The 25,365-nt window shown below is 43.6% G+C and overlaps 1 protein-coding gene across 2 annotated transcripts in view; it reads left to right on the top strand.

Annotated features, from left to right (window-relative positions):
* The window catches only part of LOC138497215 (uncharacterized), a 1,137,079-nt gene that overhangs the window by 642,684 nt on the left and 469,030 nt on the right, over window positions 1-25,365 (top strand). For both annotated transcript variants that reach the window (XM_069620541.1, XM_069620540.1), the window contains exon 9: window positions 20,396-20,522. In XM_069620541.1, coding sequence (XP_069476642.1) covers window positions 20,396-20,522 — 127 coding nt within the window. The remainder of the gene's footprint in view (window positions 1-20,395; window positions 20,523-25,365) is intronic.

The raw sequence follows: 25,365 nt of genomic DNA, 5'->3' as shown, positions 1-25,365 counted from the left end.
ACTTCGGTAGACTTTGGAAAGAACGAGGTTTTTTGACCTCACATGGCACGAAAATCCAGCATGGCACTTTAAAAGTGCGATTACTTTCAGCACTCGCACTCCCTGTTCAGTTAGCTATTATAAAATGTGAAGCACATCAAAAGGTTACAGATGATGTAGGAAAAGGGAATGCTTTCGCTGATCAGATAGCTAAACAAACTGCCACTGATTTTAGTTCAGAAATGTATGCTGTAAGAGAAACTGTAAATATTTGAACTTTAGGTGAAAGTATCATTTCTGTAAAAGACATTCAAGCAGATGCTACTATAGAGGAAACCAAGAAATGGGTTGAGGGTGCAGGAAGATTGGATGATGATGGGTGTTGGGTGGACAATGTTGAAGGAAAATGGTTACTCCCTGACGCCTACATTACAATGATGGTTATTATGGCTCATGGTCCGACACATGTCTGCGCACGTAAATTGACTTAAATGCTACACAGTGTATGGGCCAATGATAAGATTTTCAAAATTGCGGAGCGCTTTGTCCAAGGGTGCATGGTCTGCTTGCAGTACAATGTAGGAAAAGGTACCTCGACTCCTAGAGGAAGTTTCGCTCCACCTTCTGTTCCGTTTGAGGTTATTCACTTTGATTTTATTGAAATGGAACGTTGCAACAATCTTAAATATGTGTTGGTTGTCATTTGTGCCTTTAGTAAGTGGGTTGAGGCCTTCCCTGTTAGAGATGCAACGGCCATAACCACGGCAAAAACTCTGTTGAAAGAGTTTTTTCCTAGGTTCGGGCTGCCGAGAGTCATCTGGTCGGATAATGGGCCACACTTTATCGCTGCTGTAATCCTACAAATATGCAAAGGATTGCAGATTGATAAACGGTTCCATTCGGCCAGACATGCCCAAAGTGCCGGATTAGTGGAAAGGCACAACGGCATTATAAAGAACAAGCTCGCTAAGACGTGTGCTGGCACCAAGTTAAAATGGCCGGACGCCTTACTGATCGTCTTGCTGTTGATGAGAAAAACCCCTCAAACTAAGACTGGGCTCTCTCCCTTTGAGGTGGTGATCGGGAGGCCTGCTAATATTTGGGGTATGCCAAAAAGTAGTTTGTTGCGGGATATAGAGAATGTGCTTCTTTCAGATTACTGTAATCAGTTGACTAAAAATCTGTTTTCAATTTATCACCAGGTGCGAGAGGCATTACCTGTACGTTACGAGGGTCCTGGTCACAGTCTACGACCAGGGGACTGGATCCTCACGAAAGTTTTCAAGAGGTCGTCTTGCCTTGCACCTCGGTGGAGGGGTCCCTACCAGGTCCTGCTAGTCACCCAGACTGCTCTGCGGGTAGCAGGTCGTAAGAACTGGATCCACGCGACGCACACCAAACAGATCCCGCAGCCCGTGCCATACGATACAGAAGACACAGAAGCCCTTTCCACTGCTGTAACCAACGTACCCGAAACAGCAACAACTGACACGTGAGTATCGGAGACTGTTCCAGAGTTCGCAATGCCAGACAAAATGGCCATCTTGTCTCCGCACTCTCCAACAGTGGTACTTCCGGATCAATCACTTTCTGATCCCATTTCCGTTCACTCGTCACCTCCAGTGGGAAGTGACGACATTTTGTTATCCGATCCTTCGGCACCAGAAATAGTGAAATATAATTTACGTCCAAGGAAATAGACGTACAGCACGCTTTGACTGTGCGATTGAGGAAATCATTTGAGGGCTTGCCTTTTGGCCCGACTGTACAAAAGGATTCTGTTGGCTAAGGGTTGTGGGAAAGACATTAAGAAGACGCGCGACTGGAGTCACCAGCAAACAAACAATTGGTGTTTTTTCGATTGAAGACTTCGATGCCTGCACCCGCTACCGCTCGTACCGAACTTTTAGATAAATATGTGACTAGCAGAGACAATGATCAAGCATGTAAGGGGACCCCCAAAGTGTGTTGTTGCCTTTTTGTAATAATAACTGGGTTTTTAGTAACTATTGGTTTTGGATTATGGTATCTGGAGGAAGCATATCCGCTAGAGGACTTTTTTACCTGTTGAAAATGTATCTGTTTTCCCCACTCCTTCCGTGCAATTGCATACCTTATCGCCTAGAGATTCTTCGCATAGACAGAACTATCAGAATAATACCCTTCTGTTAATAATGAATGTCACTCATGCAAATTTAAATAGGACCAATTGCTGCATCTGCTCACATCTACCGCAGCATGGGGATAAGGGGCTAGGTTGGTATATTCAGCCTTTACCTTTGACCACTGCTTGTTATGCTTCTCTTAGAGCACTATTCTTTGGACGATGGAATGACAGCATCTCAGGGAACTTTGATGGTACAAATTTGAATAGTTTTGAAAAACATGTGTTGATGCCCCTGGGATGCTCGCTTTTTGCAAATAGGAGTAAGCCAAACGTTGCTTCTGTTAGGCCCTCTGATAGATTGTCTCGTCCTTTTCAGTCTTTGATCTCTTTCAAAATGGCTCCTATAGGCAATAAGGATGCCACGCCTCCATCTTATTCTGTTAACCATAGCCCCGATTCAGTATCCTTCTGCATACAGAGGAATGGAACACGGTCAATGGGTAATTTTAGGAAATGCGCCAACGTTGCGAATTTGACTAGTGAGAACAGAACTCTGTACGTAGGTGAACCTGTCTATTTTATTTGCAGTAATGTGGCATTTCCATGGTTGCCCAGGGATTGACAAGGAACCTGTTATTTAGGGATTCTATTACCTGGGGTATTTATTGCCAGTACTGCAGACATTTCGAAGACTCGCCCACAACGAGGCGTGAAAGGGGATACTCTAGCGCAAACTTTAGGAGACATCATGAAATCCTTTGTGCCATTTTTTGGGCAAATTACGAATTCAGAAGATGTCAGGGGACTAGCAAGAGTATTGGAGAGAACCATCAACCGGACCACTGACATACTCTATAATATGACGTTAGAACAGAAAGCGATAAGATTAGTGGCTCTTCAGAACCGGATGGCATTAGATGTCATTCTGGCTGAGCGTGGAGGAGTATGTAATTTAGTGGGGTCCGCTTGCTGCGTTTACCCACCAGACTCCTCTCCAACGATCTTTAGGGCTATCCAAAATCTACATGTTCTTAGTTCAGAAGTGCATGTTCCTGAGGGAAACTGGGAACTTAGGGCATGGTTTTGGGACCTCCTACGGTCATGGGCATGGAAGTTGTTTTCGGCCCTGATGATTATCTTGGGAAGTTTTCTGTTCCTTTGTTGTTGTATACTGTGTCTCCCTGGTATATGCTCAGTATTAGGGGGGGGGTGTTGCGCGCAAGCAACAAGTGTATTAGGGCATAAAATATACACCCCAGATAAGGTTTCCAAGGAGTATGTGTTGAAAGAAACTCTAGTGTCTGATTTAATGGCAATAGATATGTCCGACAATGATTCGGGGTGTATAGATGTTGAAATGTGGAGTAGTCGCAAAGTGATTGAAGGTAGTTTAGCGCTTGGCATAGGCCAAAAGGAGGGGTTTGTTAGAACTGATATAATATTGTTTCGTCCTCATTGTAAATGTTGGCCTATGCCCTGTCGCTTTGCGAGGAAATCCGTATTGCAAGGTTGTGACCTTAAGTGAATCAAGCCTCCATTTTAGGTTAAAGCCGCCATTTTAGTTTATTGTACAAAGTCACCCTGTAGCCTAAAATGGCCGTCTTGTGTTCTCTTGTTCTTGCTTTAACCTCTTAAACCTCTGTAGGAGAGTTAATGTCCAACCTGCCTTCAGGCTACATGTTAGGGTCATGTAGACCTTGTCCTTTGTTGACCTCGGGATCAGGGGATTACTTGAATCAGCGATGTTAACCTACAAGTATACAAGAACAATAATGCTATCTAAACACGATATGTGAAACATTGGTATGATCTGTATTAAAGCAATATGTAAAGAGTATAAAGTTAAACCTAGAGAATAATAGTGTTTGTTAGCAAATGTATTAAAAAGTAAACCGCATGCACGAGATATGTAAATTAGGAACGAACCTGGCGCGACCCTAGCCCAGTACATGATTAACTTGTAAGAGGCTGGACATTGTTATAACGAAACTGTATAAATACGCTGATGTCCAGCTAGCAAATCCTGTTCAATGCTCACATTGAACCCTGCTGGTGGTCTCTGTGATGTATTGACAGCCAAATAGCTATTTGTGTACTTTGTTTTGTAAACTGTACAGAATTGCAATAAAGATTCTGGGAATCTTTACAAGCCCGTGTCGGTGTATTTCTCTTTGCATGGTATAAAAGCCTTAATATTGTATTTTCTGATTCCACAAAGGGACCCACCAATCAAGGTCAGTTAACAAGCTACTATAATTAGTTCTACTTGTAGTAGGTTCACTGTGTAATAATGTATGGTGTTAAAATCATAACAATTTTAATCCAATGTCTTTGGTGAACGTATTTTCTATCGAACGAAATATAAACAAGGCAAACATATCCTCCTGATGCACTATAAACATAACAAAACAAGTTTTATGAATTGAAGCAATATGGACTAAATCATTTATAACAGTGATATACAATTGAAACAATATTTCTGATGCTTGTTAATCTGCTTAGAACCACATGCTGTGCATATAGTCCGACATCTAATGGTAACCGCAGAGTATTTCATCTTGTCTTTTCGAGGATCGAAAGGGGACATCGACATGGGCGTGCCTGTAACACTATCCCTAAAGTGACGTGTAGTGTACCCAAAATCCCTCACGTGTTGAGGTCCCTCAGATTGTTTTTTTTCCGCCCAGCTAGCTGGTTGCCTTATGCGGAGCTCTTACCAAATTGCAATATTGTTATATTTACCCACCTCCGGTCATAATTAAATTATCGTCCCCTCCTCGACGATTGTTTCCTGAACCACCGCTGAAGACAGCGAAAGAACACACTTCGGCGGCTGGGAGTCTGTTCGGCGCTGTCGACCATGTGGCCGGGCTTTCTGGCCAGCCTATTCAGTAGGAAGATGTGGTCTGGGGTTTTCTATTCTTTTTAAGAATGTCTTTCCTTCTCCCCTCTTTGTCCCTTTTGGTTTTGTCGTCGCTTTTAAATTCCTGAGCTATGGACAGGACACCATTTAAATTTTGCCCTTCCTGTAAAGGAAAATTCCCATGGAAAGACGAGCAGCAGCGGTGCAATAATTGTCTTACCCTCAGTCACGACGAGGCGTCCTGTAAGCCCTGAAAGCTCCTACGTCCTAAGACGATTAAAGAGCGTTGAGTGAAACGGTGGCCAGCCTACACTATGTCGCAGGCCGAGGGTAGTTCACCCGCAGCCGCCGAATGTGATGAGGAGATACGCCACGACCAAGGCTCCAGTTCGGACGCCATTGACATTACATCGGAGCGCTCCCGCTCCACGACGTCCGTCCCCAGCCCCACTAGGCACGACGCAAGTCCTGCTACAGGGAATGTACATCCTGGCGACAGGGACGCACCCGCTGCTCAGGGCACAAAGTACACAACCTCTGGTACTGCCTCAGCGGTTCATTCGAAGGGTTCCAAAGCGCCAACGGGTACGTCAGATTTCTCAATGGCATCCGGAGATTCGCATGATCAGCAGCCCTCCCCGCAACCGGGCATTCTGAAGGTAAGAGCGCCAGCACCAAAAGCCACGCGGCCATCGAAACGCCTCAGAAAAGTGCGCTGATACCGCATAAAGCCCCGGTTGCGTCGAAATCCATGGAGCAACCACCTACACAGTCCAAACACCTCCCAGTAACGCCGAACACCAGCGAGAGTATCGCTAAGATTGTTGCAGCGGCTAAACATAAAGATAGGTCTAAAGACGCGTCGAAAGACAACTTTGCAACGCCCAGAAGGGCACAAAGATTACTCTGAGAGTCCCCTATATTTATCTAAAACTCTGGTTGAGAAATCTCGACGTTCTAGGGAAGAGGATCATCAGGAAGAGTCCTTTCCTCCTCTACAGTCCTCTGGCTCCTCATCTTGGACCAGAGAGAAGTTTGAAGGTTGCATGAACAGGCTGGAAAGTTTGTAGACTTTTCTGAAAGGTTTGCTCCTACGAGGCCTTGTGAAGAAAGCCCTTATACACCAATAGCAAAGTTCCTGACGACCTCTGACTTACTTGATGAAGAGGTCTTTGACCTTAATGATCAAGGAGGAGTTCCTATTGACCCATACCTACAGGATGATGATCCCGCTGATGATGCAACTGATCAGCCTGAGGGATGGAGGATGATGACCAGCCGGTAGATGACCCACCTTGGCTGTCCCCTACCAATACCCCGGACCCTGACACCTTATGTATGGACTCGCCCCCCTCCCCATCATTCCGTCAGGCATCACCTGTTGATGACCAGATGGCGTTTAACGACATCCTAAAGAAGGCAGCAGAACACTTTCAAATTGCCACGCAGGATGCGGTGCCAGATTCAGATTTTGTGGAAAACATTTTAAAGGAGAATCCTCCTGCCAGCCAGCTATCCCATTACTTAATTCCATTAAGAGGCGCATTTCCCCTTCATTATTAACGCCCTCACAAACCAGTGCTGTTAACCCACGGGTGGAAAAACCTTTTTTCGCCCTTCCCCTACTGACCCCCTTTATATTAGGGGGCATGCCACCCCGGTTTCTCTGGTGGTCACGACCACAAGGAAGAGGGCAGGTGTCCCCTTGTCCACAGGCGAGGCACCACCTGACAAGGAATGTAAGAAATTGTACGCTCTGGGAAAGAGAATCACTACTGCGGCTGCATGTTCCACGTGCATAGGCCACAAAACACTGTGCTGTTGGCCAGCTATTCGGGTGTTCAACAGAACCTACTGGAGGAGGGCCTACAGGAGGTCCCTGAACCGGTGCATACTCGCCTTCTTACAATTGTATCTAAGTGTAAGCAGGTGAACCATAACATTCTAAAGAATACTTAGATGCTGCGGAGATAGCAGGAAGGACTTCAGCCCAGGGTACCCTGCTAAAGCGTCACGCCTAGTTGAAGAACTCTGGGTTCAAACCAGAGACTCAGGCGTCATTAATCAACAAGCCGGTGGAGGACTTCCAACGTGTTCGGCAAGGCCATTGATGAGGTGCTGGAAACAGCAAAAAAGGAATACGAGACTTTGAAAACTTTGAACCAAAGTACTCAAACACCCTTTCAACAGAGAGGGGGAGGTTCCTGCCGCTCCTTTTGTGGGCAGTCCTACTCTCGCTCCCCTCACAACCAATATGGTTCCGGGAATATTTGGTCATCGGGACAGGGGTCTGCCTCCTCCACCCCGTATCCACCTAGGGGACAATGCCGTGTGAAAGGAAGGGGTCGTAATTCCACCCCCAGAAGCTCCCCGGCCTTCAGTCAGAAATGACTTTCAAATCCGGGTCCCCTCCAATGCCTCCCCGTTCGGGGGACGTATAACATCATTCCTGCACGCATGGGAGGGGATTACAACAGACCAGTGGCTGCTCAAGAGCGTTGCCAACGGTTACTGCATCGAGTTCAGTCTACCGCCTCGATTCAGACCTCCAAGTTCAAGCCACCTAACACCAGAACACCTGAGGAACCTGCTGCAACAGGTTGAGATCCTGCAGGAAAAGGGCGCTATCGAAGTCGTAACTCTTCTACAGGTAAACAATGGTATTTATTCAGTGTACTTCCTTGTACCCAAAAAGGATCTCACCATGCGCCCTGTGCTAGACTTGCGCCCAGCGAACAAATTTGTCAAATCTCAGGAGTTTCGTATGATAACACTGCAAGAGGTAATTCCTCTGCTGACACAGGGGGATTACATTGCAACATTGGACATGAAAGATGCATACTTTCATATTTCAATGTTGCCGGCACAGAGGAAATATCTGAGGTTCATGATAGAGGACAAGGACTACCAATTCAAGGTCCTTCCCTTTGGCATTGCCTCAGCCCCAACAGTGTTTACAAAGGTACTGGCAGTGACAGCAGCACACCTGCGCAGGCAATCCAGCCCAGTTTATCCTAACCTCGACGACTAGCTCATAGCACGGGATTCCTACGGAACATGCCTGTTGAATACCCAAAAGACGATGGACCTCTTATTCAGTCTAGGATTCTCCGTAAACGAGAAGAAGTCCAGCCTAGACCCCAGCCAAGTCAAGCAGTTTGTGGGGGCTCTAATTTGGATAGAAGACGGCCTCGTCTTTCCCTCCAACAAGAGGGTCCGAAACATGCTGTTTCAGATCCCTCAGTATGTAGCCAGTCGAGTTTTCACGGTAGGTAAGGCCATGCGACTGTTAGGAATGATGGCGTCCTGCATTTACTTGGATCCTCACGCACATGGCTCAACGATATTACCCAAATTGACCTTTACAATTGACCTTTTGCACAATTGACCTAATTATAGTGGTCCAAGTTGACCTTCTGCACAATTGACCTTTATATTATTGTAGTTATTTCATATATGTATTGGGTTGGTTTTGGATTATAAATAATATAAGGGCATTGGGTGAAGGGTTACAGGGGGTTTTGGATTGGGTGACGGGTTACGGGGGGTTTCCCCCGCATATATGTCCTAATTGACCTTCTAAATTAGGTCAATTCTCCCGAGGTCAATTGTGAAAAAGTCAATTAGTATACAGCCGGCTCAACAGCCAGTGGTGTCAGGCCAGCGGACACTGGGACGATCTAGTGGTTGTCTCGGCAGCCCTCGTTCTCTCTCTGCAGTGGTGGTTGAGGGAAAACCTCTTAAAGGGGAAACATTTCACAACCCCTGCAGTAGAAGCCACTCTCACGACAGACGCATCTCTCACAGGGGGGGTGGGGCTCACCTTTTTCAGCATACGGCGCACAGCGTTTGGTCTCCAGCGGTAGCGTCCAACCACATAAACCTGTTGAAGCTGTTAGCAGTGTTCAAAGCACTGAAGGCCTTTCAGATACAGTTGCAGGGGAAGACGGTCCTGATCCTCACGGACAGCACCATGGCCATGTACTACCTGAACAAGCAAGGGGGCACTCACTCTCCAGGGCTATCCAAACTCTCCCAGATCATTCGGAAATGGGCTCTCGAACACAAGATCTTCCTGCTGTCTCAGCATGTTCTAGGGGAACTCAATCTTCTAGCGGACATGCTCAGCAGGGACTTCCCACTGCCCTTAGAGTACGAATGGCGACTACACGAAGACATCTTCTCCAACGTCTTCGCAGAAAGGGGGGTTCCCAGAGATTGACTTGCACAACGCCAAGAGTACGCCTCCAGGTACCCTCAGAACTGATCCAAGAGCAACGGTCTCTGGATAACATGGTCAGGGAGATTTGTTTACGTTTTTCCCCCCGACTTCCCTACTCAACAAGATCGTGCACAAGATGCACCAGGAACCAGTCCCCATGATATTGGTGGCCCCGATGTGGGCCCGCCAACCCTGGTTCTCCCATCTGATGGATATATCTCTCTCTCTCCTCCGATGAAACTGCCTTGCCCATTCAAAATGTTATCTCGGGACAAGGGGGAAACACTTCATCCATGCCCGCAAACTCTGAACTTAGCAGCCTGGCTCCTGAAGTCATAGACGGGCACCTCAAACTTCCTCAGAGGGTTCCATGTGTTAAAATCGCGGAAGAAATTGCTGTTTACACAAAACATTGCAGCAAAAAGGCTGCGGTTTTGCCGCTGCAATCCATGTAATGGATGCGGGTGACACACCTACAACCGCCGGACCTATTATACCATTTAAGGAGAGCGGGCCACACCCCTGAAACCCCCTCTTCCCTTAAATGGTATAATGGGGTACACCTTTACCGGGTCAAACCACAGCATTATTTCAGCAATTTTATGTACAGACAACTTTGTTGCTGCAATTTTATTACTGCATACCCCTCAGAGATGCATGGACATACTTAGAGAAGCAAGAAAGCCTAACACCAGACCTTGCTACTCCAATAAATGGAAACACTTTGTCATCTGGTGCAATTCCAAGGGCATCATTCCCATTTACTGCTCCCCTACTCATATTGTGTTGTACCTGACTCACTTACTAGACTCAGGCCTGTTTTTTAATTCCCTGAAGGTTCACTTAGCCGCACTCTCACCCTACACTACGTCCCAACAGAAGGTGTTGTGGTGGAAGATCCCAGTTATCAAGGCTTTCATGGAAGAGGTTAAGAGAATTAATCCCCCCATTTCTAACCCGGCTCCCGTATGGGACCTAAATGTGGTATTAACCAAACTTAAGGGGTCTCCTTTTGAGCCTATGCCTAAGGCAAGTCTCAAAACACATACTTACAAAACCGCCTTCCTAGTGGCAGCCATTTCAATAAGGAGAGTCAGTGAACTACAGGCCCTTTCAATTCTAACTCTTTTGTTACAATTCACAGAGATAAGGTGGTTATACGCACTCACTCTCGGTTTGCGCCCAGATTTATTTCTAAGTTCCATGTGAACCAATCTATAGAACTGCCAACTTTCTTCCAGAACCTCACTAACGTGGCGAAAGAAGCCTACACACACTAGATGTGCACAGGGTAGTCATGTACTACCTGGAAAGAACTAAACCACTAAGGAAGCCAAACCAGTTTTTCGTCTCAGTGGCAGCTAGTATAGAAGGGGATCCTGTCTCTAAATCAGCCATCTCAAAGTGGATTGTCAATTGCATCACACTCTGCTACACTTTTGCCAAGAGCGATCTGCCCTTCAAGCCTAGAGCACACTCTACTCAGGGCACTGGGGCTTCCATAGCATTCATTGCAAATGTTCCACTTGGGTCCATTTGCAAAGCAGCAACCTGGAGTTCTGTACACACCTTTACAAAACACTATTGCCTAGATGCTCACTCTAGGTCTGATTGTCAGGTGGGACAAGCAGTAATAAGACATCTTTTCACTACTGTTCCTTCTCACATCCCACCTCCAACTACCGCTTGCTAGTCTATGCACAGCATGTGATTCTAAGCAGATTAAAAAGCATCAGAAGACATGCATTACTTACCGTAATAGCATTTCTGATGATTGTATCTGCTTAGATTCACATGCGCCCACCCTTCCTCCCTGCTCGGATGGAAGGAACATGGACATCTTACTACTACTCTCCATTTTCTGTACTCGCTCACAATAGTCCTACGGCTCCCTCATGGCAGGAAAACTACAATCGGAGGGACCTCTATGCGTGAGGGATTTTGGGTACACTACACATCCCGTTAGGGATAGTGTTACAGGCACGCCCATGTCGACGTCCCCTTTTGATCCTCGAAAGACCAGATGCAATACTCTGCGGTTACCACTAGATGTCGGACTTATATGCACTGCCTGTGAATCTAAGCAGATACAATCATCAGAAATGCTATTACGGTAAGTAATGCATGTCATACATGGAAATGAATTGGCTACAGAATTGATAAATATAGAACTGATAAAAAATATATAGAAAGGAACTGGTGACAAAATAAAAATTATTTAAAATGAGGACACAACTTATGTATTGAAGCTATTTGGACTAAAAGTTGATAAGAGAAGCATAACAGTTTAAATTCGATTAATTTTTCTTTTTTTCTTGTTTTTTCTTTTTTGAAATCGAACAAAAATGTCTTTACAACAAAATGAGTACATGTAGGGATTTAATTCCCTGACATTATTGCTCATAAGCATCCACATGTTTTAATAATTGTTACAGTTCTGAATTTACAGTAGGAATTTCCAATGCTGTGAAATGCAGCATTGTGTCTGTGATCACAAAAACAGTAGTAGCAGTAGCAGCGCACTGGAGATGATATAATCCTGCACCCTAGAGACTCTAATGTACATTTTAACTCTGAGAGATCCGCTCTAATGATCTTACTCAACAAAGAGATGCAAGAATGGGTTATGGTTTGCAACCCAAAGGTTTCCGGGAAGTTTGCCAAGTCAGTAGTCCCATTGCCAAGGGTCAAATGCGAAATTGTAATTTGTTTAATGCTAGGGGTGGCTTGGTGAAGAGGGCCCTGTGACAATGTGTATGTCTTAGTCCTAGGGTCTGCTTTACTTTTCTGTACAAACTGGGACTCTAAAGCCCTCCTGAGATGGAGATACTGAACCAGGAAATGAGCCATGTAGGACCTTTCCTCTAAAACCCTGTGTTTTTCGTTCCCTAGGAAACGGTGGGTGACGAGGAGGAGGTTGAGCCCAACGGTCTCAGCTGGGCATATTGAGGAAGCAGCTGATGAAATAACAAGATTGGGAGAGTCCCATCGCGCCGTTGCGCATAGTTAAGTTATAAAAGTTAAATTGAGTTATATATTGTTCAACGCCGGAGCGGAACGCAGAGTATTACCAGGAAGAGTTATATAAAGAAATACTGCCGCGTATCGTGTCGTGAGGAGGCGCGGACCGCAACGACCTGCTCCTGACCAACGGAGTGAGAGGAGGAGGGAGACGTTCTTCAGAACTGGAAGAAAAGGTGATTTGCAGACTCCGGAGCCGAGGTTTGAAGTCCGGAAGAGGCGGGGACGAGAACCATCATTCGTTCGCCGAGGGAGGGGAAAACAGAAGACTCAGCCCGCAGGTAACGCTCCGTAACGAGGGGAGGAGTCAAGAACTATGAACTGGTAAGAGGCTGACAAAGCGAGAGGATCGTTTGATTAACCCATAAGAGGGATGAGAAGTGAAAGGGCGAAGAGAAATCCATAAAGAAGAGTCAGGCCACACGAACTATACACAAGTATGTGCAACAAAAGAAATGAGGGCTTGACTATGTGAGAAGCCAAACGAAATAGGAAAGGCCACATTACTCTGAAAAGTGTAACGTAAATGAACATTTACAAAATAAAACAAGCATAACCTCCACACAAGTGAATAGTGAAAAGAAAGAGAACTTTAGAATATATGGTGACGTGCTGAAGGAACTTTTAAATTGAAAAGGAAGCCAGCCGCGACAATTGAGAAACAGAAAAGCCAGCAGGCTCGTTGCAACCTTAGTGAAAGAAAAAAACTGTACATTGCTAGAAGTAAAAAAAAAAGGAACATAGAGACAATTGAACTTTATCAGCCCAGTCACAAGGTAAACAGAAGAGAAGAGGGGAAGATCCTTTATGAATGGAAACCAAAGAGCCAAAGTGAAAACGTCAATCCGAAGAGACAGAGAAAAAGCAAAGCAATAGGAAAAGGGAAAAAAGAAGAGAGGCAAAGACAGAAGTAAAGACAAAGATAAACAAATAAGACCTCGAACAGACTTTCAGATAGAACTTACCTTTTCAATTCCTTGCCAGCCAGACAAGACGACCCTCTCCTTGAAGATTGGCAGAACATTGCGGAAGAAGTATCCTTTTTCTGGTTTTCCTGAAAACAAAAGAATTTGGTTAATAAAGAATTGGGCTCTCTTTCAGTCCAAAGAAAACTACTTTCGGCTGAAGTCTCATAATTCTTGTTATTTCGTACAATCTAACCATTAGGTTGCCACAGTTTGGTGTCAGAAGTGGGATTCTGAGAACGCCATGGAGGACCTTATTAAGACACTGAGCGAGGGTCAGCAACTATTACAACAAGCCCTACAAATGCAATCACAACAAGCTCAAGCTGACAGGTTAGCCTTCCAACAGGCCTTACAAATACAGAAAGCTCAACTACTCGAAGTAACAAATATACGAAACAATCCCCAGGTACCCACCTCTGTCTTACAGAAGTATTTGCCACAGTTTTAATGCTAGGGGTGGCTTGGTGAAGAGGGCCCCAGAGAAAAGAAAATAATTTATTGTAATGAGCCTGGGTTTGGGATAAGGAGAGTATTTAAACATTTGATGACATAATAGGATGTCTAATAGGAGGTTGATTGATATTTATTACCAGCTGTGTAAAATGCAAACCAGATGCATAGTCCCTCGCAATAAAAGTAAAGTGACTGAAGATGCTGTTCTGAAACACAAGGGGGTTTTGCCATTTTTTAGCAGACCGCCCTTCTATAGACATTTTAAAGGAACATGACATAACTGGATTACGTAAAACTTGGTTACATACAGAACCAATGTTGGAATTATTTACTTACATTATTGTTTCTGCGACAAAGGGAATGAGAGGTCATCCTAAAGGGTGCTTGCTAATAGCTTGTAAAAAGGCTAATGATTTGTGGGAGTTGAAGGGAGGTCCCAAGTATGACCATGCGTTAGCATTACACTTCGTTACCAGAGTGCTTTATAATACCCTTCTCGAAGAAATTATTGTTATCAATCTTTATAACCCTGGTGGCAGTAACACTACTATAGATTTTAAACATTTCCTCACATATTGATATTTCCCAAGCTCCCTATTGTCATGGGGGCCCTCAGGAGTAGACTCGCTGCCAATGCCATAGCTTCAGGGCCCGGGCACAGAACATTGGCAAGTAAGGTGTGGCAATTGGTCGAAAGGAAGGTCAGGTAGTCCACAGGGCCAACAGAGCGCTCCATTTGGCTCGAAACATCTGATGACGAAATCCTGCAAGACTGCAGCTTCTTGCAGGATCAGGGAGCACATGCTATTGAAGGCCACGCACCCCGGCAGCACCTGCTGGACGTTCCAGAAAGCCAGCCTGGACACATTGCATCTCCTGCTACTTCTGTTATCTGAGGAAAAGGAGCAAGAAGCAAAGAAGAACTCTAACGGAGAATACAGAAGAGGATAGAAGAAGAGGAAGATCAGAGAAAACTGCAGAAGGAAGCATATATCAGGAAGATTAGACTTGCTGTTTAAAGTACCTGCTCCTGTTCTGCGACCAAGTCAGACTGCATCTGCAAGGAAAAAGGCGAAAAGGACACGATCAGTGCACCCAGTGACTACACTGCGGAACTCTTCCTCTGGAAAAAGGGGAAAATTATTCCCTGCGTGTTTGTCAGTATCAGGGAAAAGGCAGGAGAGCCAGCCAGGAAATCTGCAAGACACAAGGGAAAGACATTATTAGACACTGTTACCTGCCAGGAAGAATTACACATAGTAAAAAATCATACTCGAAAGCAAGAGACATTACAAGGGCTTGCTTCAACAGAAAACTACCTATGATAGTGGGGTGACATAATCACCACCAACAATATTGTGACTCACAGGACTGCAGAGTGACAATAACTCCAGTCGTTGCGGGGCAAGGCTGGAAGACGTGAGGGTCAAGCTGCTCTGACCAGTGTGATGAATCGCATATATCCGTCCCTTATCCCCAAGGGGGAACCTCCGCCTTTGCGGCTAGGGATGTGAGCTAGCTGTGCAAGACTTTCCTTAGGAAACTGGGCAAATAGGACCTCCCTTGGAGATACTTCCCCTTAGGGGACAAGGACTCCCATTCCTGTAAAGAATTCCCTAAGCCCTACACCATTGTGGCAGATATGAAGAATATTGCAAAGGCCAGAGACTTGGCTGAATGTAAAACTGAAATAACCCAGTATTGCCAAGAAGGGTCTGCCTCTTTAAGAGAAGAGACACACATAATGGAGACAAGTAGGCTGGGAAAGGAAAGAGCATGCTGAGCCAAGGCACAGTGTGAGCAGAGAGAGAAGAGTGTAAGCAGGGGAAACCCCCTGACATGGTTATGCCTGGAGGAGGAGGAACCAGAGTGAGCCACGGAGCCAACGACTTTTGAAGGAGTCCTGAGCAGCGTAGTGAAGCGGTCCGGCGTTCCCAAGAAGCGGGAACCAGATTAGAAATGAAACAGACCAGTGGTGGCGTGACCACAACGATTCTGTGGTGGGCAGACCACCCGTCAAACAATGCTGAAACGACCCAGCAAAGGAGTCGAAGCGGTGGCCTGCGACCCGCAGTCATATGTGGTCGACACGGGAAAGAAGATAGAGTGTAAGATACTGACAAGGAGGAGACGCACGAGAGACCGAGACGAAAAAGAGAACCTGTGCAAAAGCTGTGCCTGAAAGCATCCCCCTCCAAACGCAGAGGTAGCAGGAAGAACAGGGATACCGGGAGGGCGTAAGAGCATCCATATCGAACAAGAGAAACTCGTCCAAGTGAAATTGATGTAGTACAAAAATCACAGCCATTAAAGTCGAACTGAATTAAAGTAATCAGAAGGATAGCAAATAAGGCCCAACAAGACGTTATTGAGGAGTGGGCATGAAGAAAACCTTAAACCAGTGAAATATACGAGGCATTACAGATAGAAACCTTAAAATGGAAAGGGGGCAGAATGGTCCCAAGTATTACAAATAAGCCTGAGAAAGCAAGTATTCAGAATGGGATACAACCCCAGGAAGGCAGGTGGGGGTGGGTGGGGGGGGGTAGAGACATCAAACAGCAGTCTAGAATCACTAGAGTTAAATATTTACACCAAATCAAAGGATAATAAGGAAAGGGACCAACTCTTGTGGAATACTCACAGCAGATCGGAGACCAAGCTCAAGTACATTGTAAAGGAACTCCAAGATCTGGCCAAAAAGGTGGAAAGAGACTATTTAAAGCTACCTCCAAGAACAGAACCATTTAGTGACCAGAGACCTTGACATACCAGAATATTAAAACGGGTGAGATATTCTCCCAATCTAAATTAAGTTATTTAACATAGTGGTAGGGTCAACTAGGAGTAGTTTTTGAACGGAGGACACTTTTCACTTCGGTCTTCCTGACAAGCACCTTTAGTTATTTATAGGGAAAGTTGGATATTATTATTGTTATTATTTGAATAAACCAAATTCACAATGTCCTCCAAGTCTCTGCCTCCTTCTTCTGACTCACCACACCAGCCAGCGCATTCATAGAGGTACTGAGCGTTACCGGGGGGTGGGGTGTAGGAGGGAGCGCTTGGAACAACACGAGTAAGTGTACTTTTGTTTTTCAGTTCTGACCATCACAAGGAAGAGGGGGTGGACATGGCCAAAGTTGGGAATTCCATAATAAGCACACAGGAACCACAATAGACACAAGCCCTCAACCCCCACTTGGGGACCCCACCCTGGTAGACATATATTCCATCAGTAGGTGGTGCAGAGTACGGCAGAGTGTAGTTCACACTGGTTCTCGAAATTGAGCATACTCCAGGGGTTCCCATTAAAATTGATGTATTGATTTATTTATTTATAGAGCGCTTTACACTAAGGCGCTGGGGGTGCTAATGGCACGGGAACCGGGGTGATCACCTGTATAGGTACTGGTGCAGCTCTTGCTACGGCCTGAATGGCAGAGACTCTAGTTGCCACTGCGTGTGTGACATTACACCTATCTTATTAGGGGGTGATTTCAATGCCAAATGTCGACCACATTAAGGGATACCAGGGTATAAGAAATCTTGTAGGCTGATGATATTCCTCTTAGCACGCTGAAAACACTTAAGTTTAATAAATGTGGTAGATATTGGACCCAATAGATCTGAGGTAATTGTTAACGGTGATGGTTAATGGTATTGCCAAGGGAACATTCCAGGTGAGCTTACATGGCACAGTAACAATTGCAGATCCACATTAGATTCTTTATTATAAATAGTTGTCGATTTTGTGGATTATATGATTTCATTAAACCAAATGGTCATACTGATCATTATGCAGTTTCTTTAGTCTGTAAATTGGAAATTTATAAAGGGCTCCCTTTGAGACATTTCAATAACACCTAGATAAATGAAAGTGTTAACCGTATTAGATGATCTGAGAATGATGTAAGTTGATATATTAATTGATTAGTTGATCAAATGGGCTCTCCATTGCAATTCTAGGTATGAATAGATAATGCATTGAAATTCTCCAGATGGGTGTGGTCGACTTTCTTGGGAATATGTGTAAAAAAAAAGAAATCACTGCTCAATTCATGTTTTAGGCAGAAATATTACCTCCTGATTGCAAAAGCAAAAAGCAGATGCAGTACAGAATTAGGAGCTCAATCATCATCGGGGTAATGAGATGGAACCTTAAAAAACAAACAAATCAGAAAGAAGACACTACAGTTTGATAACAACTGGCTGAAAAATTATTACAAAATTAAAATCTCTGAAAACTCAAAAGATGGTAAATGTTTAACACACAAAGACGTGGATATTCTGGGCTCTTGTAAATAACAAGGAAGGGTATTCCTACCTGGCCCAAATAAACCCAATAGACACCTTAACATGGGAAATGTTAAGAGAACGTAGTGGGGCACCACCCCCTCTACAGCATTCAAAGCATACAGTGAATTGTACCAACCGGATATCTCAGTGTAACCCTAAACAGATTTTAGAACATCTCCGACAGCGAGCTATGCCTTTAGACCCTGGGACTCGGATGTCCTAAAGATTCTCATATTAAAACATCATCCCAATTTTGGATGCACCTTTTGCCTTTTTGATGTTTACAAATTATTTAGACATGGACCAGAGTTTTGGCAGAAGAGTATACTGGTCCCTATATTTAAAAAAGGTTGCTGTGAAAATCTTGCAATTTACCGGCTAATAGGCCTTTTAGATGCTTGTAACAACATGTTTGCTTCAGCCGTAATTAAGGAATTAAATACCTGGGTTGAGGAAAAAAGATTATTTTCTCCCCAGCATTCATGATTTATGAAAGGTGAGCCGACATTTGACAATGTAATTGCTTTGAAACAAGTTTCTTTGCAAGCATCCCTAAAGGACCAGCCTTCAATGTTTTTGTGATTTTTGTCGACTTTAAAGCGACATTTGACGGAGTAGATGGGCATCTACTTTGGAGCAAGCTTATGAATCATGGAATTGACATGAATTTGATTTATGAGTTTGATTCAGGCTATCACAATGCTACATAAAAGCACAAAGGGTAAGGGTCAGAACAAATCAAGAGGGTCTTTGCTCTAACTAGATCAAGAGTGTTTGTCGAGTAAAACAGGGGTGCATTCTCACACCACTGTTTTTCAATTTGTATGTGTCTTACCTGAATGAATCTTTAAAAAAAAGCCCACTAGTGTCGCAAAAGATGCAATGGTTTTGTTGTGTCGTTAATTGGATGATTTTGGAAGAGACTCAAATAAGCTTTCAAAGTAGTATTGATGCACTTGTAAGATATTCTGTTGTGAACAAACTGCTTAGTAATATAAAAACAAATCATGATTTTTAGAAGTAAGAAAAAAGTGACAATTTTAAATGGCAATTTGGAAGCATGGCGGTAGAGGTTTTTAACAAAGTCTCACTGAGACTTACAATTGTGAGGTAAATAAGCTCTTAAAAGTGAACCTTGCTTTGCATGGCTTTCAAAGGAAAAAGGGGGGTTTAGCCAAGCAATATTAGCTTACTAAAAAAACATCATTTTTATGACCCTTTATGGCCTAGATGCTTAACTTGGATAGACCCCTGTATAGCTCCTATCGCTAGAAGCTAGTTATTGAAGAAAAACCTTATGCTTTCCCTAGTGTTGTCCCTTGAAATGCGTTAAGCTGGAATGGAGCATGATTTCTTTAATGACAGTGTTTAAAATTCCCCAAGTTTCCCTATTTCTGAGAATTCAATTTGCTAAACAGGATAGTTTGTTACCATTATTGAGAGTGATTGGTTTAAGAATGGATTGGAGTAAGACAGTCCGGGGAGGACGAGGCGGAGAGAGGATTTAACCTTGTTGCTGAAAGATATTAAAAGGAAAGCAGCATTACGGGATTGGAATTAATATATGCTGCAAATGAGATCTAATAAGTTATCATATGAATTCCTACAATTTCTACCGAAATATGTTACTAGCATGTTGTACATTATTCTCTTTCCCGACAGAATATGAAGAGGTTTGCATATGAGATTTCAATATAACTTGTGGTAAACTATTGAGATAACTGGACTTGTTCTCAGAAAATTTGTAGGCTCTATGACCAAAAGGTTTTAATGGAAAACCTCAAGGATTGGCTTTTATATCGTGAGGACCTGAGAGATCATAAAATTGATGACTTTAATGAAATTGTACATAATTCAGATTCCTTCCACTCTATTTTTGCAGCCATTGTATTATGGGACAAGTATCCCTTATGATGGCTCTTAGAAATTATTTGTCGCCTCTTGTGGGAGCGTATGGCAAAAATGCCCTATAAGATTCATAAGGGGTCTGAATTCTTTTTAATTTTTCTATAGGAATACTGGTCATTTTGCATGTTATTGCTTTGTAACTCATAACATGTTTGCGGCAAAAGTGATGTTTTTATATCTGTGTTGATGGAATTCGTAAATTGTGATTTGAAATGAACATAGGCCATCATATTTGAAATTTTGCATTGATAGATTTTGTTTGGTAAGTAATCTTTCATTGTAAAATTAATATGAATGTCAAATTTGTATGATTGTTATGTTGTATTGTATAATAATGGGTGTGAACGTTTATGTAAGCTCATTAACACATTAATAATACAAAATACCACATATTTTTACTTTTACCTTGGTGCCCTGGTCAGTTTTGCATTTTACCTTGATCGACAAAAGCTACAGTATTACATCAACAAAATGTGTACAGTGTTCAGTTTCTTCTCTTAAGTAATCTGCTGATTGGCCATCAGTGTGTAAAGATGATAGTTTTAAACACAGATTATAATTTTTCCTTCTTTTAGCTGGAATGCCGACATATCCGATTTCTGAAGGATCAGTGGGGATGGTGGGTATCAAGAGATGGGCAGAAAGTGAACTCCTGGGGCGGAGCCTCCACTAACAGCGGGAAGTGTTCATGTGGAGAAAAAGGTAAGAGGAACACAAGCCCTGAGACCACCCCCTCACAGTTACCAGCATACCTGTCTAAAATAAAGCAAATAATCAATCAAAACAAGATCAAAACCAGCACTAACAGATCAGCATGTGAAAGCCCCCCGTCTCCGCCTGCACTACTTTGTTGTTGGGTCAAGACTGGCGGTAACATCTGCGCAGGTGAAACAAACTAGCTCTTGAGCTCTTGTATTGTTATCTGATCTAATCAGTGCCTTTATGATCTGGGCACAAAGAAAGTATGTGCTACAACGAAAGATAATTATGTTTTTGAAATTTAAAATAAACCTGTCGGCATTGAGAACTACTTATTTACTTATACTTTAAAATGTTATTTGGAGCCCTGGTGGATATTAATTTAATTCTGTCGCAACCTATTTACGAAGCTTTTAACCTGAGTTGCCATGTCAGGTAAGCACTGAACAGGTGAAATGTCAGTGAGGAAACTAAAACATAACATTTGAACGCAATTTCACAATTGTGCATCCATTGATTACTGCAATAGCATCCATCTTGTGGCCCTTGTTCTGCATTCCTTATTCTTCAACCATATTTTTCATTTTCTTAGCATTTTGGAAAGTGAATATTTAGACCCACAGATTGTTCAATACGCTTAACAAATTTGAAACTACAGTGTGCTTCCAGAGCTCAGGTACAGAATGGCCAATAGCAGCAGTGTACATTGCCAAAGTAACCTGCAAATGAGCATCCGCGTTGCCCTGGATGAACTTCATGTTGGTTACAGATTAATTCAGTTTTTAAACTCATTAAATGCATGTGCTCTCTCTGAGAATGCCAAAGTTTTAATGGCAAGTGTGGCGATTGTTTTCTTAGATAGGATGTCTGCCAACTAGGAAATGAAACACTTGTGTATAGGCGCGTTATAAATATATCATATCGTATCATGTCATATCAGTGCAATTACTTAAAGCCATTATATCAAATACTTTTCTGTTAGTATGTGTTGGTTTTTGTAACAAATATGTCTTGGAAATGCTGAATTATGTTCCCATTGGCCCCTCAAAGCCTGTCTGTGCAGTAAACCTCAGGATATGTTGTTCTATAACATTTCAGTAAGCTCACATCATTTCCCATGCATATTAACATGCAGACTGATTAGATAAGCATTTCAGTGCTGGACTGCCCATGTGGGTGGGACAAAGACTGATATGCAAATGTTATTTCCCATCTGTGAAAGGTACAGTGAGCTAATGTGTGGCTGTGGACTCTCGAGTGGGTACCTTCCCATAGAACAGGTCAATGGGCCGTGTTCGTTTTCACAGAGGGGCGGGCGCCTGTGGACTATTTTTTTATTAGATAAGCAGACTGCTGTAAAAAGAAACTGCAACACTTCACTATTGGCAAATTTAGCACTATGGACTATTATTTTGAGGGACTTCGGTTTAGTCACCCTGTTTCCTAGGGTCATACAGACGTGGACCCTTGCTCACTGTGCTCAGAGAGGCACAGCTCCACCTCACTGATGAGGCCCAACAAGGCTGAAACGCGTGTATGGGGTTGCTGTTGGTACTTTTGTTCAGAAGGGAATTGCCATAGCATTTTGGTGCTGGACTGCCCATTTGGGCGGGACAAAGACTGATATGCAAATGGATATTTCCCATCGGTGAAAGTTACAGTGAGCTAAAGTGTGGCTGCAGACTCTCGAGTGGGTACCTTTCGATAGAACAGGTCCATGGGCCGTGTTCGTTCTCGCAGAGGGGCGCCTATGAACTATTTTTTTATTAGATAAGCAGACTGCTGTAAAAAGAAACTGCAACACTTCACTATTGTTGAACTTAGCACAAACAAGTGCACACTGTTAATATCTGTGCAAATTGCGCAAATTGAGCTTAAAGCAGCCCACTTCATTTTCACTATGCAGCAAAGCCGTTTCCCAATTATGTCATAAGGCCTGGCTTTACAGGGACCTTACTCCTATCTAAAAAATACTTGCCAATTGATCTTGAGGGCAGTTCGGAATGTTATTTTTTTTAATGGTTAACATGCTTCTGTAATTTGTATTTGTTTTTTGTACTATATACAGGATGCTCTGACAGCACTTTCAAACCTGCAGGAAAATGATTTGGGTAATAGGTACAGAGGGAGCACTGCAAGCTTGCTTTGATGTGTTGCTGCCTGACAATCGGAAAGAATCAGACTCTGTTCTTGTGTGTTTCGAGGTGTGTTGTCGCAGCTGGTGATTGTTTCGATGGAGGCGTGTCATTCTTTCACAGTAATTCGTAGGAGTGTACCAAGGCTAGTGAGGGGGGAGCACATTCCAACCAACAGGTTGGAGGGGGTTCAACCCCAAGAAAAAATGTAAATGGCATTTTTAAATGGTGCATTTTCCCTTAAGCTTTTTATGAAAATGTCGTTAAAAGCCATACAATGTGCAATTCCTTCTATAGGGTAACGCGTGAAAATCCATTAGATGTCCAGGTGCTAACTGTACACAGAATCATTTACAGGATGCATGTGCCCATAATATATGCCAGCATTGCCACTGTAAGAATACACTCATATTGTTTTCGTCCAATGCGGTCGGTACATCTACTGTACGAATACACTTCAGTTAGCTTTGCCCAACAATGTCAACTCTGCCACTGTAAGTTGGCTTTGTCCAATAACTCCGGCAGCAGGTTTGGGATGTTTCCAATAAATCATTCATTCGGTGCACATGTATAAAGCGCCTGTGTCCCCATTTCATTTAACTGAAAACAATCTCAAAATATGCTTCTAAAAATATATGTTTAATTCTTAAACAAGTCTCCTAAATTAATCCATATTTTGCTTACTGTAATGTCCTTCTTACTTTCTACATTGACATATCCCGGTCGTGACATGTTTCGGGATATCTCCTAATCAAAACTACTATGGGGGAGTTAAGGGGGTAATCAAACTATCATTAAAGAATGCATCTAAACATTAAATATGACCTCTTGGCAACGTGTAACAGATTTATGTCTGCATTCCATACATGTACAATTGTATAAAGCAGTGTTCCACTCCTGTTAACAGAAGTGGAGAGCTGCAATTGTTCATCTTTGTTGAATAGACCAGTACTGTTACTCTCAGAGTACACTGGTGCTGGTTTTGTCTAATAAGTCCAGTACTGCCATTGTAAGAATACAATTACTGTTATTTGGTCCAATAATATCAGTTCTGCCACTGTAAAAAGTCACTGGTGTTGGCTTTTTCCAATCAGGACAATGTTCGTGCTTTAATAGTACTCTGGTGCTGGTTTTGTCTAATAAGGCCAGTACCTACTGTGTCAGTATACAGTTGCGTTGGCTTTGCCCAAGAATGTCAGTGCTGATATAAAATGAATGCTACTCCATCTAATGTGTCAAGATGCATGACTGGGTCACCCCCAGCTGGGATTCCAACCTGCATTCTGCAGGTTGAATTCAGATTTCTGGCGTGAGACGTAACTCCCCGAGCCATTTTGCCAGTATGAATTAGAGCATGTTTTTTTAGTGAGGCACCGACATGCATGTGTGTGCATAGCTTTACTGATGTGTATGTGAAGATTGTTCTATATTTATAGTCAATGACTAGGATTCAACCATGTCTCTATTCTTCTGCACTTCTGGTTTGAAGCAGGGTGAGATTAGGGCAGCACAGTCAAGTTGGAGTGGTAGTTGTTTATCCTGAAGTAAATGTGTAGAAGCACGAGGCCCTTCCGGCATTTATAAATGGGGGGTGGCCCCTTGAATTGAATGTTGGCTTAGGCTGTGAGTCAGTCTAGGTTTATCCTATCGGTTGAGTCTGGTAGTTCCCTTTTTAGCCCAGAAAAGACTGTATTGGAATTGTTGATGTATTCTAAAAGCTTTACGGGACCATAGGAGACAGGCATGGTCGGGTGGTGCAGGAGTTGACAGTTGAGACTCGGGTGATTGAAGATCACTGCGGCAAATCATTCACAGTGCGAGTTCTTAAAAAAGCAACACAATATTGAGAAATGATTACAAATCCTGTAACTAATGTTTCACTTTTCCCCCTCATTTCTTTGACTGGGAATCACACTGCGCTGCTGGTATGATGCTTTCCCCATAAGTAGAAACATGTCATCTGATATGGAGGAGGCTGGTGATTGCTGTAGCTCCACTTTAAGAAGACACTCTGCTACGTGTATCACTATATTTTAGCATGCTGAAGTGTACACATCTAAACCGGCATGCCCTCTCATCCTGCCCAATCCCACATTCTTCACAATCGCTCTGTAATCCAATTACAAACGAACACATGCACACATTCACATATCACACATTCACATGTGCACAAAGATACAGACACGCAACTTTTGTTTAATTACTAAGATGCAGCCAAGACCACCAGCCCGTTGACTCTCTGGAAGGACGGGCCTGCTCCTGCACATTGGCAGGAAGTTGGGGTTGGTGGTGGGAGGGGGCGAGGGGGGTCATTCACACGTCTCCCTGTGTCCTGCTTCCTGCAGCTTGGCCGTTAGATGCCTCTTTCTTTACCGCAAAGATGTGCAGGAGCACCCCCCATTGTAAAATATCCTGCAATGTCCAAGTCAGCATGCCCAATAGCCCAGGGAATGCTGCCGAAGCAAACTGCCTCGGCCCTGCATGCCACATCGGTCATACGCTGGCTGTTGTACTCACTCCAAGGGAATCTAGGTTTCTCTCAAAGTATGGGCTGGCCCTGCTACTCACTGCAGCTGGGGGAGTGCTCAGGCCCCTCACCTGGCTCCTCCATACCTGGTGGCAGGTCAGTGCCCTTTCATCCATTATGATGGTATGTGCATCCATCCCGAAGAGGCTTCAGATGTAGGTCTTTTGCTTGATTTGCTATAAAC

This window comes from Ambystoma mexicanum, chromosome 5q (assembly GCF_040938575.1).
Source record: "Ambystoma mexicanum isolate Mex_15411 chromosome 5q, UKY_AmexF1_1, whole genome shotgun sequence".
Lineage (NCBI taxonomy): Eukaryota > Metazoa > Chordata > Amphibia > Caudata > Ambystomatidae > Ambystoma > Ambystoma mexicanum.
Note: the sequence above shows the minus strand (reverse complement) of the source record. Positions and strands in the feature narration are given on the sequence as shown.